This window comes from Stenella coeruleoalba (assembly GCF_951394435.1).
Source record: "Stenella coeruleoalba genome assembly, chromosome: 20".
Lineage (NCBI taxonomy): Eukaryota > Metazoa > Chordata > Mammalia > Artiodactyla > Delphinidae > Stenella > Stenella coeruleoalba.
This window is the reverse complement of record NC_137166.1, coordinates 12,446,731-12,463,949: the sequence shown is the minus strand read 5'-3', so window position 1 is coordinate 12,463,949 and position 17,219 is coordinate 12,446,731. Positions and strand designations below refer to the sequence as shown.

The following is a 17,219-nucleotide window of genomic DNA, read 5'->3' as shown; positions in this document are numbered from 1 at the left end:
TGGGTTTGAGCCCTGGTCCGGGAAGATCCCACATGCCACACAGCAACTAAGCCCGTGCGCCACAACTACTGAGCCTGCGCTCTAGAGCCCACGAGCCACAGCTACTGAGCCCACATGCCACAACTACTGAAGCCCGCGTGCCTAGAGCCTGTGCTCCGCAACAAGAGAAGCCACCACAATGAGAAGCCCGTGCACTGCAACGAAGAGCAGCCACAGCTCGCCACAACTAGAGAAAGCCCGTGTGCAGCAACAAAGACCCAACGCAGCCATAAATTAATTAATTCATTAATTTAAAAAAAGAATGTACATATGTGTATAACTGAGTCGCTTTGCTGTACAGCAAAATTAACACAACATTGTAAATCAAGTCTACTTCACTTAAAAAATTAAATAAATATTACAAAAAGATATTTGTACACCCATATTTATAGCAGTATTATTTACAGTAGCTAAAACGAGGAAGCAACCCAAGTATCCATTGACCAATGAATGAATAAACCAAATGTGGTATATATAAACAATATATATATAAACAATGGGGTATTATTCAGACCCAAAAAGAAAGAAAATTCTGACATATGCTACATCATGGATGAACCTGGAGGACATTATGCCAAGTGAAATAAGCTAATCACAAAAAGACAAATACCGTATGGTTCCACTTATACCAGGTACTGAGGATAGTCAATTCAATGCTAGTTGCCTGGGGCTGGGGGTAGGAGATATAGATTAACGGATATAGAGTTTCAGTTTTGCAAGATGAGAAGAGTTCTGGGGGGAGGGGCAATATAGGGGTAGAGGATTAAGAGGTACAAACTATTATGTATAAAATAAGTTCCATGGGGGATTTCCCTGCTGGTCCAGTGGTTAAGACTCCTCGCTCCCACTGCAGGGGGCACAGGTTCAATCCTTGGTCAGGGGAACTAAGACCCTCCCCCCATGCCGTGGCAGGGAGGTCGGGGGGAAGAAAAAACAAAAAAGCTACAAGGACACATTGTACAACATGAGAAATACAACCAATATTTTACAATAACTATAAATGGAGTATAACCTTTAAAAAATGTGACTCACTATATTGTACACCTGTGACATACAATATTGTACATCAACTGCACTTCAATTAAAAAAGAGTTCTGGAGATGGATGGCGGTGATGGCTGCACAACAATATGAATGCACTTAGTACATTCCGAGCTGTCCACTTAAAATGATTAAGATGGTAAATTTTATATTATATGTATTTTAGCACAATTTTGAAAATTGAAAAAAAAACAGTGAGGTAACCCTTCACACCTATAATTTTTTAAATGGAAAATAAGTTTTGGCAAGGTTGTGGAGAAATTGGAATCCTCATACATTACTGGTGGGAATGGAAAAGTGATGCTGCCTGACTGCCAGGCTATAGCAAGCTCCGAATGAACAGCCTCTACTCGTTCTCATTGGGGTGGTCTTCACTGATTGCCATAAAGGCCAAGCTCCTGTTGGCGGCCTCCCCCTTGCATATCGCCCTCCCCAGGGGCCAGGTAACCACTCTTGCGTTTCCAGGCCCACTGACCCTAGCCCTATGCTGACCTGCACCTCCTTATGGTTTCCCTAAACCCTGGCCACACCTTTAGAAACAGTCTCTTTGTTAGACTCTCCAGTGAGACTCCTGGCAGAATAAAGGATCGAAATTCAAATTTCATTCTCTAATAGAAAAAAAAGAAACCTACATTTCTTGCCTGCCTATGTTTAGGGCTGAGAATCATTTCATTACAAGGAGCAAAAAGGGAGTGGGGGGCTTCCCTGGTGGCACAGTGGTTGAGAGTCCGCCTGCCGATACAGGGGACATGGGTTCGTGCCCCGGTCCGGGAAGATCCCACATGCCACGGAGCGGCTGCGCCCGTGAGCCATGGCCGCTGAGCCTGCGCGTTCGGAGCCTGTGCTCCGCAACGGGAGAGGCCACAACAGTGAGAGGCCCGCGTTCCGCAAAAAAAAAAAAAAAAAAAAAAAAAGGGAGTGGGGTGGGGGAGGGGTAACAGCCCAAATGTCCTAGCCGGAGAATGGGTGCACAAAGTGTGGTGTGCTTATGAAGTGAAACACCACTCAGCAATAAGAAGGAACACACTGGGGATACACGCAGGAACACAAGTGAATCGCAAAACCATCTGGTGGAGTGAAAGAATCCAGACACAAAGACAGCATACTGTATGGTGGGGGTGATGATACTTTATATCGTGGTTGTGGCGTTTGTTACATGGTATGTATATGTCAAAATTTATCCGTCTCTTCACTTAAGATCTGTGCATTTTACCATGTGTAAATTATACTTTCAATATATCTTATTTTTAGTAAAACAGAGGGTTGGGATTTGACCCCCTCAGTGACACGACTTCAAGAGGAGTAGCTCCTTCATCTAAGAAAACTGACTTCTGAGTTCCTACCTCGAAGAAGATGGCACAGTCTCAGAGATGCGGGTCCTGGAGGGACGCATGCGCACTGCCCCGCCGCCCAGTCAGGACCTGGAACCCTGACACACCACCACTCCCAAGGCCAAATCCCAGGAGGTGGCTGGGCAGGGATTGGATTAGGGCCCCCTATCCAAGCAAAGCTCTTTCCCCAAACCCAGGCTGCCTGGGAGAGAGCCGACCCCATGAGGGTCCCCGTGCATTGGGTCATCTCCTGAGTGACTTTCTTTGATTTAACCTGTTCGTGGGCTGATTTCAGCACTGCCCATTAAACACACTAGACGCCACATACCTGCAACGAGGTAACAGGTGCAGAGTGAAGGTTTTCTGACGTGGCAGACAACCCGCGAACAAGGCTGTACCTTCTCCCTGGGAGTTTGCATGAGCAGAGATGGCTGGGCTCCAGGCGTCTAGAGATGAGGCAGGGTTCCAAACCCGAGGATGGGAGAGAAAAGTATCAGCGACAAAGTGAACCCAGGAAAATGCTCTTTACTGTAAACTTGATTGGCTAAACAACTTCTGGGTCCAGGGATCTATCGACTCATCCATGGCCTCTGATTGACGCCGGCTTTGCCGCTGGTCAGCCATAGCTAAGGCTGAACTGCTGCCTACAAGGAGGCGCTCACGGCCAGGGCCGGGGCCGGAAGGGCGGTGGACCTTCTAAAGGGAGCGAACAGAGCGGGCAAAGGCCCAGAGGCAGGAAGTTCAGGGCCCGGCGTTTCGGAGAATGGGGGGCACCTAACACTCCGAGCTTAAGCGTTCTTCCTCGGGGTCGGGCGTTCTGCGGAGTGCGCAGTCTCTCTGGTCGAAACGCCAGGCGAGGGGGCGGGGCGGGCGGAGGTCCGCGCGCCCGGCCGCAGTCAGCTTTGGCCCCGCCCCCAGCAGGAGTCGAGCACCTGCGGCGGCCGCCTTCCCCGCCCCCACCCGCAGCTGCGCGAGTTCCCAGGTCTCTGGCAACCGTGAGCAGGGGGTGCTGGGCGGGCAGGACTCGGGCCAGCTGTCGGCTCCCAAGGCCACAGCCACGGGTGGGTTCGAGCCGCCGCGTGCCCTCCCTCACCGGCCGCGCCCCTCCCCCACTCAGGCCCGGCGGCTGCCACCTCGCATCTTGGCAGACACTCGGGACAGCCCTGTACCTTCACCAGGGCCCTTCTCTGTCGGACCCTTGGCCTCTCCGCCCTGCCTCGTGTCCTCTCGGCTCTTGGTGCCACCCAGGCTCCCTCCACCAGGCCTTTGCCCTCCTTGTTCCCTCTCCCTGGACACCGTCTCCACCCAGATAGCTTGGCAAACTCTTGGGTAGCAACTTAATGTCCCCTTCGGAGTGAGGCCCTCCTGCCTCGGTATTAATAATAATAATAACAATGATAATGATAACTCCTTAGCTGGTAGTAATGTATATTTTAATTTTTTTTTTTTGCGGTACGCGGGCCTCTCACTGTTGTAGCCTCTCCCGTTGCGGAGCACAGGCTCCGGACGCGCAGGCTCAGCGGCCATGGCTCATGGGTCCAGCCGCTCCGCGGCATGTGGGATCTTCCCGGACCGGGGCACGAATCCGTGTCCCCTGCATCGGCAGGCGGACTGTCAACCACTGCGCCACCAGGGAAGCCCCCTACTTTTTTTTTTTTTAACTCTTTTCCATCAACTCCCCACCCCTTTCCCACCTAAGCTTGTAAGTCAGGAATTTGTGTTTCTTTCGTTTGTTCTGTTCCAGCAGGGGCCTGGTAAGTGCTGGTTGATGGGATGGATGGAACTGCACAAGTGGTGGGTTTCACACAGATGGTGCCACACTCTGCATCCTGTTTCGTGCCCTGCTTTCCCACCTAATGCACTGTGGCCATCCCTCCCTGTTATTGGCAGTCTTCTAGAAAGCACAAAGGGACCCCACAGGCAAGTCAAGAAGGAGAAGTACCAGGTCTGACCAGCGTGGACTGTGTTAGGCCTGGTCCCAGCACACTCAGTATGGACTGTGCCCTTTCATAAAGCGGGACCCTTGGTCTAAGGATCCCCATTTTACATATTTAGAAATGGGATCAGAGAGGGTAACTTGCCCAAGGCCCCACAGCTGTTTTGTGCTGAAACCTGTGACCCACCACACAACAATCATCAATGCAATGGAAATTAAAAATAGCCATAAGTGGGCTTCCCTGGTGGCGCAGTGGTTGAGAGTCCGCCTGCCGATGCAGGGGACATGGGTTCGTGCCCCGGTCCGGGAGGATCCCACATGCCGTGGAGCAGCTGGGCCCATGAGCCATGGCCGCTGGGCCTGCGCGTCTGGAGCCTGTGTTCCGCAACGGGAGAGGCCACAGCAGGGAGAGGCCACAGCAATGAGAGGCCCACATACCGCAAAAAAAAAAAAAAAAAAAAAAATAGCCGTAAGATATCGTTTTGCCTATGTGTTTTGGAGTACTTGCCCTGTGCCTGGTAGCCTCACCTTCAAACTTCCCCCTCCCCAGTTTCCCAGTTGCTGGGAAAGGGCCCTGCTGCCCACCCGAAACAGGCCTCCTTGCCCCCTGCTTTCCCGCCTGGTGTAGCCTCCAGAAGCTCTTGCTGGGATGATAGCAGAGGCCCCCTGGCTGGCCCTGGGCCCAGTCCTGCACCTGAATGCCATGTACTCAGTTCCAAGGGCAGGATGCCTGGGTGGAGGGGCCTGACTCCGCGTGAACGGGCAGTGGGCAGCTTGCCCTCTGAACCAGCCCACGTGACTGCCCCTGATATTGAACTGAGCCACTGAGCCTTCTTGGCCATCCTAAGACTAGGGGAGCATCCTCAGCCCACTGGTCACCTGTCCCCTCACCATGCTTTGGTCCCTGCCCCTCCCCCTACTTGACCACACTGCCCATGGGGTTTTGAACAACTGCAGACCAACTAAATTACTTGTCCAAGGTCCTCCAGACCATGAGAGACTTGGCTGGGGCTCAAATCCAGCCCAGGCCTGGCTGCTGCCCGCAGGGCCCCTCTAGAGGTAGGGCCTGGAGGAGGAAACCTGAATGTCCCCTTCCCCTTAGCTGTGGGTGGAGGGCTGCCTTGTTTGGCCCCAACTTTGCCCTAGATCCTGGCCCCAGCTGCTGCCATCCCAGGCCCTGATGCCAGCCCTGCTCTGGCATATCCTGCCCACTGGGACACATGCCCAGGAAAGGGATTATCACCTCAAGGTCTTCAGATAACAGCCTGGTGCACAGGGATATAATGGGGAACCCTCCAGGCAGGCGTCCTACACCTCCCTGACTGCGGCACCATGACCTTCCTCTGGCTTCTCTCCTGCTGTGCCCTCCTGGGCACAGCCTTTGGTGAGCACCAGGGCAGGCAGAGGCCGGAAAGGCTGCCTACCCTTCCACCAACTGCTGGAAGGGGTGCTGGCCCCACCAACCCCAAGGCCAGCAAGGAGCAGCGGGGTCCCTGCTCCCAGTTCAGTTGTGTGTGGTGGTGTGAGCCCGAGCGAGTCTTTCTCCCTCTCTGAGCCTCACCAGCTCCATCTCTACAATGAGGATGCTGGGAGGACTGGACCAGACCAGCCAGTGTGAGGCCCCCCGGGGTGGAGGTGGACCTTCCTGGGGCCTCGCATCGTGTGCAAGGAGGGGCAGCAATTCCAGAGGGACAGAAAGCTCTGTGAATAGTTGGTGGCTCCCAAGCAGGCTCAGATGATGAGCAAGTGTGGCTTGGCCCCCATCAGCCCTTTCATGCCCTTGAACCAGCCCTTTTAAAACTTTTCCACTTTTGTTCACTGTGTGCCAGGAACTGAGCAAGTTCCTGTTTTGCCTGCTTTGTCTACTAAGGCAAAGCATCTTTCATCCTTATTATACCAACTCTGTGAGGTTAGCCAACTGTAAGATCCCCATTTTGCTGGTGGGAAAACTGAGACTCAGAGTGGTTGAGGTAGGCAGTGATAGGGCCTCCCAGCCCAGGCTTTGGCCCTGCCACCACCTCAAGCTCAGCCTGTTGGGCTTGTCTGGGCTGGAGCACATGTCAGCCTGAATTGTCCCCGGCGTATTCCTGGGGCGGTGAGTCCTGGGTGGGACCTTGGCCTCCACCCCTCACTCCATACTTCCACCCTCAGGCTGCGGGGTCCCTGCCATCGACCCTGTGCTGAGTGGCCTGTCCAGGATCGTCAACGGGGAGGAGGCTGTCCCCGGCTCCTGGCCCTGGCAGGTGTCCCTGCAGGTGAGGGGGGAATTCTGCACACGAGTAGGGGGATGCACTGGGGTATTAGCCCAGCTGGGCGCTGCTGCCCAGATTGGTTTTGCTGGTGTCTGGGCGGGGCTGACCCTCCCCATCTTCCTCCAGGACAGCACCGGCTTCCACTTCTGCGGGGGCTCCCTCATCAGCGAGGACTGGGTGGTCACCGCCGCCCACTGCAGTGTCAGGTGAGAGCCCGGGGTCCCCAAGAAACCCCTTGGGGTGGTTTCCTCCAGCACTGAGGACTTGCCCTTTAACGCCTTCATTTCCCAGTTTCTTATTTGGAAATGTGTAGCAAACCCAGGTCCTTCCAGTGACCTAGGGGTCCCTGGGAAAACACATGGCGGGCTGTAGGCCCAGTTGAGATTCTGAGCTTCCATCTCTGATCGACACCACAGCCGTGTGTGCAGACGCACAAAGACACGCATGCGCATTACGCGTGCACACGCGTGCACTCACACACATAAGCACCCTGCATCCCAAATGCCCCCTCATGGCAGGAACCACTCCTTTCTCTGGCCCTCTCCAGAACATCCCACCTGGTCGTGGCCGGGGAGTTTGACCAGGGCTCAGACGCCGAGGACATCCAGGTGTTGAAGATTGCCAAGGTATGGCAGCCCCCAGGGTCCAGGTGTGACCCCAGGCAGGGTGGACCCTCGGGAGTGTGCAGCCCAGGCTAACCCCCAGGGCCCCAGCTCCTCCCGGTCACCCCAATACCCCATCATGATGGGGCAAAGCAGAAAGCAGGGTATGCAAAGCTCCATGAGGGTAAGGTCTGCACCTTGGTCCTGGGCCTCGGGCTCCTGGGGCCGTGGAAGGAGCTGCCGAGTTGAACAGGCCATTGTCCACGGAGGAGCACTGAGGCCGTGAGGGGTAGCCTGGCGCCAGGTTCTGCCCCGGTCGGCTTCTTCCCAGACCCCAAAGGCAGCTGTCTGGCCCTGCCCCACAGGTTTTCAAGAACCGCAGGTACAACCCGTTCACCAACAGCAACGACATCACCCTGCTGAAGCTGGCCACGCCTGCGCGCTTCTCCAAGACCGTGTCCGCCGTGTGCCTGCCCAGCGCTAACGATGACTTCCCCGCCGGGACGCTGTGCGCCACGACTGGCTGGGGCCTGACCAAACACACCAGTGAGTGATGAGAGACCACTGGCTGGCCAGGTGGGAGGTAGGGGCAGCAGTCACTAACCACCCACCCTGCCCTTCCAGATGCCAACACCCCCGACAGGCTGCAGCAGGCGACTCTGCCCCTCCTGTCCAACACCGACTGCAAGAAATACTGGGGCAGCAAGATCACCAAGAGCATGGTCTGCGCCGGCGCCAGCGGCGTGTCCTCCTGCATGGTATGGCCTCCTAGGCTCCCTTCCCTCCCGGCGTGGGGTGGGTTCAGGCCAAAGCCCAGGCCAAGGGCTTGGGCAAAGAGAGAAGAAATGGAAGTAGCAGGCAGACCTCTTTCTAGGGCCTGTCACTCTCTCCCTGGGCATTCCTGCCTGAGTAGTTGGGAAGACAGGGCTCCTGGAGGGTCATCAGTGACCTCAGCAGAGAGGTACCAGAGCAAGGGGCTCTGCTCTCAGAGCTGCCATATTGCAAGATTCCACTAATATCAAAGTCTGAGTAATGGCACCTCCTGGAATTGTGCAGTGCACAGCCTGGGCAGCAGAGCATGGTGGCCCAAAAGGGCTCCAGAAGGGGTCTGGCAGCCCTTCCTCCCTCACAGTAGCCCCACAGCCAGCACCACCCATGCTTTCCTCCTATCAGTGAAACCTGCTCTATTGAGCCTCTGTTATAGGACCCCACCCCTGGGGGTAGCCCAGACTTCCAGGGGCACAAACCACAGGAGCTGCTGAAGTTTCTTTCATAATCCTTCTCATATGCATGTTCTGAGCTTCTACTGGCTATCAGGCCTGGGACTGGGCTCTGGGAACAACGTTCAGTGGCCTCTGGGCCAGGCCACCTGGGCTGCCAGACCCAAGCCCCCTCCTCCCTGTCCTGCAGGGCGACTCTGGTGGCCCCCTGGTCTGCCAGAAGGATGGAGCCTGGACCCTGGTGGGCATCGTATCCTGGGGCAGCGGCACCTGCTCCACCGCCAGCCCCGGCGTGTATGCCCGCGTCACTGAACTCATCCCCTGGGTGCAGCACATCCTGGCAGCCAACTGACGACCAGGCTTCACCCTGGCCTCCCTGCTGACCTTGCTTCCACAAAGCCTCAATAAACCAGTGGAAGACGTGCTGATGGTGTCTGTGACCTGTTTTGGGGCTTCTGGGAGTCCACTCTGCTCCTGAATTTGGACCTTCACTGAGCCAGGTGTCCGGGGGTGTCCAGGAGGGCCCCTCCTTAGTCCACCTCCCAAGAGTGGCCAGGAAGGGCACAGGCAGATAAAGGGGGACCGTGACCCCCACCTCTCACCTCATGCTCCCACCTCCAACTTCGGGGTCCTCACCATCTGCCCCCGGCTCTGTGTGCCCGGGGCCTGCCCACACACCTGTGATTCCAGGAAACCTTCCCAGGAGTGGCCCCCAAGGGCTCAGGCCCGCGCTGGAGCCAGGTGCTTCTCGGCCCAAGGTCTCATGATAAGGAGGGGATGGCGAGGCAGGCTAAGATTGGAGGCTTGAGGGAATATATTGGGCGGTCCCTCGGGCAGGCCCCATCTCACCTGCTGAGTCGCGCGCCATGGCCCTTCTCTGGGTTGTCCTTGGCTTCTTCCTCTTTGGCAGCAGCTTCGGTAAGCGCGAGGCTCAGGCAGGCCCGGCAGCCCCAGGCCGAGCCTCGCCCACCCCCTGACCCCCCACCCAGAGGCAGGGAACAGGAGGGCCCTAGTCCTCATACCTCTAACACCCCTGCCACCTGCCCCTGCAGCTGCCCCCTGAGCCTCCTTGGGCTGCTCTGCCCAGTCCCCCACTCCTCCACTGGGCACTCCTGGAGCCCCCTCCACTGCCTGGAGGTCCCGTGGGCCCTGCCTAATTTGGTCTCCTCCATTCACTCAGAAGCTGGGGTGGTCTGGGCTCCTCCACCCTCCAAACGTGCCACCAAGCTGTGTGAATGCTGCCTCGAGAACGTCTCCCAGGTCCATCCATCTTGCCCTGCACCTCCACCCTCGGGATCTGGACAGCCTCCTGCGTGTGTGCCCCCCCAACTGGGGTAACAACCTCACCCAAACCTGCTCCCCCTGCAGACTCAGAGCCCATGAGAACCCCCAGGACTGAAGCAGGACATCCCAGCCCCCAGGACAGAATCCTGGGCTCAGAGTGGCATGGACACTCCCCTCAGGGCACAGAGCAGGCTGGGGAGCCTGGGCCCCGACTCCAGATACCCTCAGCCTCGGGGACCGTCCACAAGGGCACCTTCTAAGGGCAGCTGTCAGCTGGACTGGTGGGGGGCTGAATTCCTTGCAGCGGACAAAACTCTGAGTGCCAGGGTGCCACAGAGGCCTGGAAGTGCTGAGTCTTCCCCTGACCCCCTTGGGGCACCACCCACTGACCAGCCGCACTGTCCTTGTCCCTCAGGCTGCGGGGTCCCCACCATCGACCCTGTGCTGAGCGGCCTGTCCAGGATCGTCAACGGGGAGGACGCTGTCCCCGGCTCCTGGCCCTGGCAGGTGTCCCTGCAGGTGAGGGGGAGTCTGGGGAGGGGCAGGTTAGACAGGGAGGGCTCAGGCAGGAGAGGCAAGGCTGACTCTCCCTCCCCCCGTCTCCGCAGACTAGCTCCGGCTTCCACTTCTGCGGGGGTTCCCTCATCAGTGCGGACTGGGTGGTCACCGCCGCCCACTGCGGGGTCAGGTGAGGCCTGGGCTGGGGCAGAAGGGGCCCCCACCTCACCTGCCTGAAGAGACCACCCTCGCCCCTAACCCCAACCGGGCGCTGCCAGCGAGTGGGAAACAGTCTGGCAGAAGCTGCTCTGTCCCCAGGCTGCAGGCAGAGCCAGTCAGCAGAAAACCCCAGCCCTAGCGCCCCACCTCCCCAGACCCCAGCTTGGTCCGGGGCAGCTGGCCTGGGCCTCTGCCTTCACTGTACAGATGGGGAAACTGAGGCTCCAAGGTCACCACGCGATTCAGTGGCCCAGCCGGGGCTCACCCTGCCTGGCACGCTCTCCGGGCGCTCCTCTGAGGAGGTGGCCGTGAGCCTGAGCTCCGTCTGCCACCTCCTTTCTCTCCAGGAAGAGTCACCTCGTGGTGGCCGGGGTATCTGATCACGGCTCCGAGGAGGAGGCTGTTCAGGTGCTCAGGATCGCTGAGGTACGGCCGGCCGGGCGGGCAGCCAGGAGGGTGGGCCCCTGGGGCACAAAGGAAAAGGAGGGCAGGGGGGGAGTGGGCAGGCGACCCCGGCCGGCGGCTCAGGCCTCACCCCACTGGCACCCCTCCAGTCCGAGCTCTCTTCTCTTTCCCACATAATAAAGCTCCTTTACAAACGCTGAAGTTTGTTTCTGATTATAAGCTTTGCTCATTGTAGAAAAACGCAAAATACGTCACATGCCATCTCCCCAGCACCCCAGAGATTTGGTCTGTTCAGCCTCATCTGGGTTCCCTTCTCAACACTCTGCCCCTTTAGCACCGCCGGCCCCTCCCAGTCTGCAGGTCTGTGTGTCCCTAAAATCTCCCAAGTCCTCCCTCTGTGGCCCACCGAGCCCCCACCCTTTCCACACAGGTCTTTGAACACCCACTGTGGGACCTGCGCACAGTCCAAAACGACATCGCCCTGCTGAAGCTGGCCACGCCCATGAGCCTCTCCAGGACCGTGTCCGCCGTGTGCCTGCCCAGCGCCAACGCCAGCTTCCCTGCGGGCTCCCTGTGCACCACCACGGGCTGGGGCAAGACCCGGTACAACGGTGAGTGCCCTGAGGACTTTTCAGGAGTGAGACTCATTCTGTATTTTGGTCTAAATTCCAAACACAATCATAAATTGCAACAGTCAATAAATCTTCCATTTCTTTACTTAAAACCCTCTTAATGAAAACCCTACCAAACATGAATAAAAATGAGGGTTAATAATATATACGTAAACAGTTTCTGAAGAAACACCTAAGTACCAGCAAGTCTCGCCCCCTCTCACCTGCAAGGAGAGGGACAGCCCGGATTTCCCTCCAGACTGAGGAGGGCGGTGCGTCCAGCACCCCTGAAGTCTGGGCTCGGAGTCCAGTGTCCTGGTCGGGTTCGGGCCTGAGCGCCCAGGTGCCCCCCACCGGCCCCCCACCGGCCCCCCCAGCGCTGCTCGATCCGCAGGTTCTTCCTCGGTGTCCTGAGTTCTTCTGCCCTGGCCACGGCCCCCGGCTGGTCCCGTAACAGGACAGAAGCAGCCGGGAAAGGGCAGCAGGAGGGAGGTGCTCCCTCGGGGGTCCCCTCCGGTGTCCCCGGTCAGAAGGACGTGCATCCCCTTCCCTGGGGGGGGAGGACGGCCCCTCCACCCACACACAGTGGCCGCCAGGGCCCAGGGCGCACAGGGCTCCGAGGCAGGACCTGTTGCAGCAGCTGCTGGAAGCACAGTCCCCGCTGCCTGGTGTGGAATCGCAGAGGAGCCGCGTCCCAGACTCCCTGAAGGTGTCAGGGAAGGTTCGAAGCTCGGTGTCCACGATCATCGCGATGGAGGAAGACTGGGACCTTGCAGGGGGAGGGCGGGGCTCAGGCGGCCCCTGGTCTCTTCTCCCCAGGGGCGGGCTGGTGGCATGAGGGGCCCTGACCCCACGCCCTCTGTCCTTCCAGCTCTCAAGACCCCCGACAAGCTGCAGCAGGCGACCCTGCCCATCCTGTCCAACGCCGACTGCAAGAAGTACTGGGGCAGCAAGATCACCGACGTGATGATCTGTGCGGGCGCCAGCGGCATCTCCTCCTGCATGGTACGGCCTGGCTCCGCCACCCTGCCCGCCGTCACTGCCCGTGCCTCCCCTGGCCAGGCCAGGAGGCCCACTCCTCTCTGCCATGACCTGTCTAACTTCATGCCCTGCCCAGTGCCCCAGTGAAGGGCTGGACCAGATGCCCCTGGTGAGGGCCGGCTCTGGCCAGGTGTGGTGTGGGGCTTCCCGGGCGTATTTAATCTCACACCAACCCCACGAGCTGGACGCTTCAGCCTGTTTTACAGCTGATGGGGAGGCTGAGAGGACAAGCCACCTGCCCCAGGCCCTCCAGGAGTAGGTGGCAGGGCTGGGGCTGCCATCTGAGCAGATCTGAGTCTCCTGTGCACAACCACTGGGCCCCCACTTGTGCTTTGTCTGCACCCCTGGACTTGCCAGGTCAGGGCACACCAGGGCCCTGGTACTCCCTTTCAGGCTTGAATACAAGTCCTATCTCCTCCTGCAGGGTGACTCTGGTGGCCCCCTGGTCTGCCAGAAGGATGGAGCCTGGACCCTGGTGGGCATCGTGTCCTGGGGCAGCGGCCGGTGTGGCCCGTTCTCTCCAGGCGTGTACACCCGGGTCACCAAGTTTATTCCCTGGGTTCTCGAAGTTCTGGAGGCCAACTGAGCCTCTGCCCCGCCCCAGCCCCCATGTGTGTAAAACCCAAATAAAACTGCTCGCATCTTCACTTTGTGCCTTCGCCGGGGCGGGAGGATGGCTGCCTTCACTGAGGTCCCCTCTGGAGCTCAGAGCGGAGAGAGCTGGCAGATACCCAGCCCTATCCCCTTTTTCACAGAGATGGAGGAAATGAGACTCAAGTTCACACACAGAATGGTGAGAGCTCGGAGCAGGACCGCTGGTCCCCAGAGCCCTCACCTTACTTGGGCTGCCAGACATACCCCCGACTGCCGGAAAGGGGACCACTGACCCAGGGTGAGGGCCCCTCCTGTCCCCTACCTCCCAACTGGGAGTCCAAGTCCATGTGTAATTCAAATGGACACTTGTGGAGAAGTTCCACAAGCTGAAATTAAGAGCTTCCTTCTACGAGCTACGTTCTAGATAAGGCCTGTGAAAGCAAGTTTCTCTGCGTGGAATAGTGTCTCTCCCAGCGGTGCCCCCAGCGGGGCGCCCTCTGCCTCGGGACGCAGGGGCCCGAGCAGGGCTCACTGGCTCCTGGAGCTGCTCCCACCCGCACATCACCCTGCATCTGCCTTCGCCTCGGCCGCCTGCCCAGGGACCATGCTGGATTTTCATCGAACCTCGGCGACGGCTGCGCCCTTGGCCACTGTGCTCACGCTGAGCCTTCCTGGCCTCAAGCCCTGGATTCTGACGGCCGCTCTTCAGCCTCACTCCAGCTGCCCAGGCTCCCCCCACCTCAGCTCCCGGCCCAGCCCCGCTTCCCCAAGCCTTCCTTTTCTGCTGAAGGGACCCACCTTCTCCTCACCCTCCCGAGGCGCTGCCCACAGCCTCGCCACAGATCTCGCCAACGCGTGACTCCACCTGTGGCATCCAGACTGGCAAACACCTGCCCTCCCGCTCACAGGTCCTCTTGCCTCTCACACCTCAGGAGAATGCTTTTCATCTTTTTAATTTTATTTAAATGTAGACTATTAGTCAAATGATTGGAAAATCAATAATGAAAAATAGTTTTTTAGGGTTTTCTCCTGGTGCAGAGAGAATACACCACAGCCACGCTTGCCCTGCCAGGGGGGCACGGCACCCTCATGGTCAGCCCGAGGGGTCACCTGAGGCCATGTGGGTCAAGCGGTCTGCGAGCCCCCAGCCCAGCCCCGAATGTTGGGCCCCCCCGGGCCCTCAGCACGCTCAGGAAAGACGGCCAGCCACTCCTGGCCTGGGCTCCGGGGCCCAGCTCTGCTCGGGCTCCTTTGAGGAGGCACCGTCCCACATCCTGCCCCGCCATAAATATACACAACTCCCTGTACAGTGTACAGTCTGGGGCACCAGGCCCAGGTGGAGCTGGGGTCGCCTGTCCCCACGCCCGCGGCACGGTGGCTCTCTGGGGCCCATCGCCACCCTCCTCCCCTTGCCCTCCGTCCCTCTGGCTGACGGCTCTCAGGCAGCTGCCAGCTGGCCCAGGACCCGGCGGAACTGCTGGGTGCTGTGGCCCAGCTCCTTGACCCTGTCCACCATGTCCTGGGCGGCGGCAGGCGACGGGTACTGGAGGGCAGCAGCCTTGGTGGTGGCCACGATGCCGCGCAGGAGGTCACACAGCAGGTTGCTGTAGTGGGTCACCTGGCTGCGGACGTCGGCCGCCTTAGCCTGCCGTGACAGTGTGTCCCCGATGAATACCAGCTTGTGGGCGCTGAGGATGACAAACTTGCTGTGTGCCACGAAGATTTTGGGGGGCTGGTTGGTGGCCACGGCGGTGAAGAAGGCATCCACGGCGTTGGTGAGCGTGGTCAGGTTCGCCTCGCACTGCTCCAGGTAGAAGAGCAGCAGCTGCCGGTCCGAGGGCCCCAGGCCGCCCGTCCGGCCCGGGGCCAGGGGCTGGGCTGGCATCCAGTTGGCCAGGTCATGGTCTATGGGCCGTGACACCTCCTGCTCCAGCCGTTCAAACTGCTTCAGCTGGGGAAGAGGGAGAACAGAGTGAAAACCACGGCCACAGAGCAAAAGGGACAGCGAGGGGGCCCTTCTGGCCCTCTGAGTGACAAAACTCAGAGTCAGTGGGCAGGGGAACAGGCCACCTCTGTCCTGCTGGCCAAGCACATGTCCCTGCCTGCCTCCAAACAACTTTCCCACCAATCTCAAATAATTCCGTTTATATAACATTTTTGAAATGACAAAATGCTAGAAATGGGAACAGATGAGCAGCGGCAGGGGTGAGGGATGTCAGTCTCTTGGTTTGGGTGCTGTTATCTAGTGATTTCAGATGCGGTCACTGGGGGAAGCTGGGAGAAGGGGACACAGGACTGCTTTGTACTTTCCTTCAAACTTTCTATGAATCTACAAATACTTCAAAATGAAAAGTTAAAAAAAATATTTTTCTCCTTAACATATGCAGTGTAAAAAGACTCACAGACACCAAGCAGAAAGAAAGATAGTTACCAACTGGAATCCCATGCACCCAGAAATCTGTTAAATCTCTGGTAAATCGTCTTTTAGAAATATACACTGACGTATTTGCAGATGAAATGATGTAACGTCTTCAAAACGATCGGGCGGAGGGGGTGGGGGTGTCACCGGGCGGGAAAGGGGGCTACATACACTGGATTAGTTGTGCTGAGAATGGCTGGGGCTGGGTGAATTGTACCCGGGGTTCCTTTTCTCCAGTGGGTACCTGGGAGACTATTTTCCTCAATTTTATACATGTATTAAATTTCCCATAATAAGAATTTTAAACAAAAGCAAAAAGGTCATGGTATTTGCAAATTTCAGAAAACAAATATTCACAGCAAAAACCAGTGAATATTCCTCAAAGACATCTTCCTTTAAACAGGAATATTCCTACTTCTTTTACAATTAGAAAACCGGAAACACACAATATATAATATTTTATAGCCTACCTTTAGCACCCAACAACGGGTCATTCATTTCCTATCAGTGAGAACGTATAAAGCACGTGGTAAAAGTTTCCACCAGCAGCAGCCCTGCCTAGGCGTCAGCGGTGTGGACTGACACGTCCTCACCACAAGCTGGTTCTGACTGGGTCGTTGGGACCAGCCGTGCACACAGACTCAGGGACTCAGGTACTTGTCTAACCAAGGTTTCAGGCTTTACTTTAATTAGCAAACCAGCGTGAAACTGTCCCTTCCTAGCATGTGAAACCCTCTTTCTTTCCCTCCTAGGCTACCTGGTGAAATTTGCTTGGCTCTCCTGTCCGGCGGGAGAATACACTCATTTTTGTTCTGTTTTACCTTCAGTGGGTCTTCTGCATTCTTTGACAAATTCTGGGTAGCTACACAATATTCTACTGTACGAATGCTCACACTGTATTCAACCAGTACTCTACTGTGAGGTATTTGGTGGTGGCAGCCAGGGGCTGTTTCCAGATTTTTCACTGATGCAGAAATGGAGCGACAAACGTCCCTGTCAGGGTATTTTATGTTCTTGTATTTTATTTGTATTTGATGTCCCTCGCTTAGGAACTCTAGATCTTTAGTTTCTCACTCACATTCCTCTTACTCCAGCTTCTAGTAATTTATCTAAGTGACTGACCAGATATGTGAAGAGATTTGGTCAAAAGTAGCTCTGGGAACAAACGAAGTGTCCACCGACACGGGACTGGTTAAATAAATGCTGCGACAGTCCAGAGGAAGACAAAGAAGATAAAGCACATGCCCATTTCCTAAGTCGGTGGAGATTCCATACACATATAATTATTAACATCTGTACCTTTATTGGACATGTTCTATGTGCCCAGCACCTCCTAAGTATTACATATTGTTTACTCATTTAATTCTCACATCGACCCCAAGACGGATGCAACTACGCTTCCCGCTTGACAGCTGGGGAAACGTGGCTTTGAAAAACGCACACCATGGCCCGGGTTTCAGGGTGAACCTGGCAGGCTCTCTCCTACACCATCCTTCCCCATGCCCAGGGAAGGTGGGGTGAGGAAAACTTTCCGGGTGATATTTCTGTGTTTATTTTGTATTAGACTATATTTTAATTTTTAAAATCTTCATAATCAAAATAAAACTCCCTTACAAAAAGAAAATCCCAGACTCCCCTAGTGGCGCAGTGGTTAGGAATGCGCCTGCCAATGCAGGGGACACGGGTTCGAGCCCTGGTCCGGCAAGATCCCACATGCCGCGGGGCAAC

General features: G+C 56.8%; 3 protein-coding genes across 4 annotated transcripts in view; 2 read left to right on the top strand and 1 right to left on the bottom strand.

The window, feature by feature from the left end:
* Positions 1 to 1,414: 1,414 nt before the first annotated feature.
* On the top strand, positions 1,415 to 8,833 carry LOC307179115 (chymotrypsinogen 2-like; the record flags this gene model as incomplete). Its single annotated transcript, XM_079907889.1, has 8 exons — positions 1,415 to 1,522; positions 3,264 to 3,471; positions 6,498 to 6,601; positions 6,725 to 6,804; positions 7,146 to 7,224; positions 7,566 to 7,746; positions 7,825 to 7,958; positions 8,611 to 8,833. 8 exons carry the CDS (start codon positions 1,415 to 1,417, stop codon positions 8,770 to 8,772), a joined length of 1,056 nt encoding a protein of 351 aa, XP_079764015.1. The 3' UTR covers positions 8,773 to 8,833.
* Positions 8,834 to 9,123: 290 nt separating this feature from the next.
* LOC307178713 (chymotrypsinogen B-like) lies at positions 9,124 to 13,882 on the top strand. The gene is made up of 7 exons (XM_079907184.1): positions 9,124 to 9,338; positions 10,120 to 10,223; positions 10,313 to 10,392; positions 10,769 to 10,847; positions 11,257 to 11,437; positions 12,309 to 12,442; positions 12,903 to 13,882. The coding sequence occupies exons 1-7, from the start codon at positions 9,287 to 9,289 to the stop codon at positions 13,062 to 13,064; spliced, it is 792 nt and encodes a 263-aa protein (XP_079763310.1). The 5' UTR covers positions 9,124 to 9,286; the 3' UTR covers positions 13,065 to 13,882.
* A 130-nt stretch (positions 13,883 to 14,012) lies between these two features.
* BCAR1 (BCAR1 scaffold protein, Cas family member) overlaps positions 14,013 to 17,219 on the bottom strand; it is a gene marked incomplete at its 5' end in the record, with an annotated part of 35,393 nt that continues 32,186 nt past the window's right edge. For both annotated transcript variants that reach the window (XM_079907176.1, XM_079907175.1), the window contains one exon: positions 14,013 to 15,023. In XM_079907176.1, the coding sequence (XP_079763302.1) occupies positions 14,511 to 15,023 (513 nt within the window). In that variant the 3' untranslated portion in view covers positions 14,013 to 14,510. The remainder of the gene's footprint in view (positions 15,024 to 17,219) is intronic.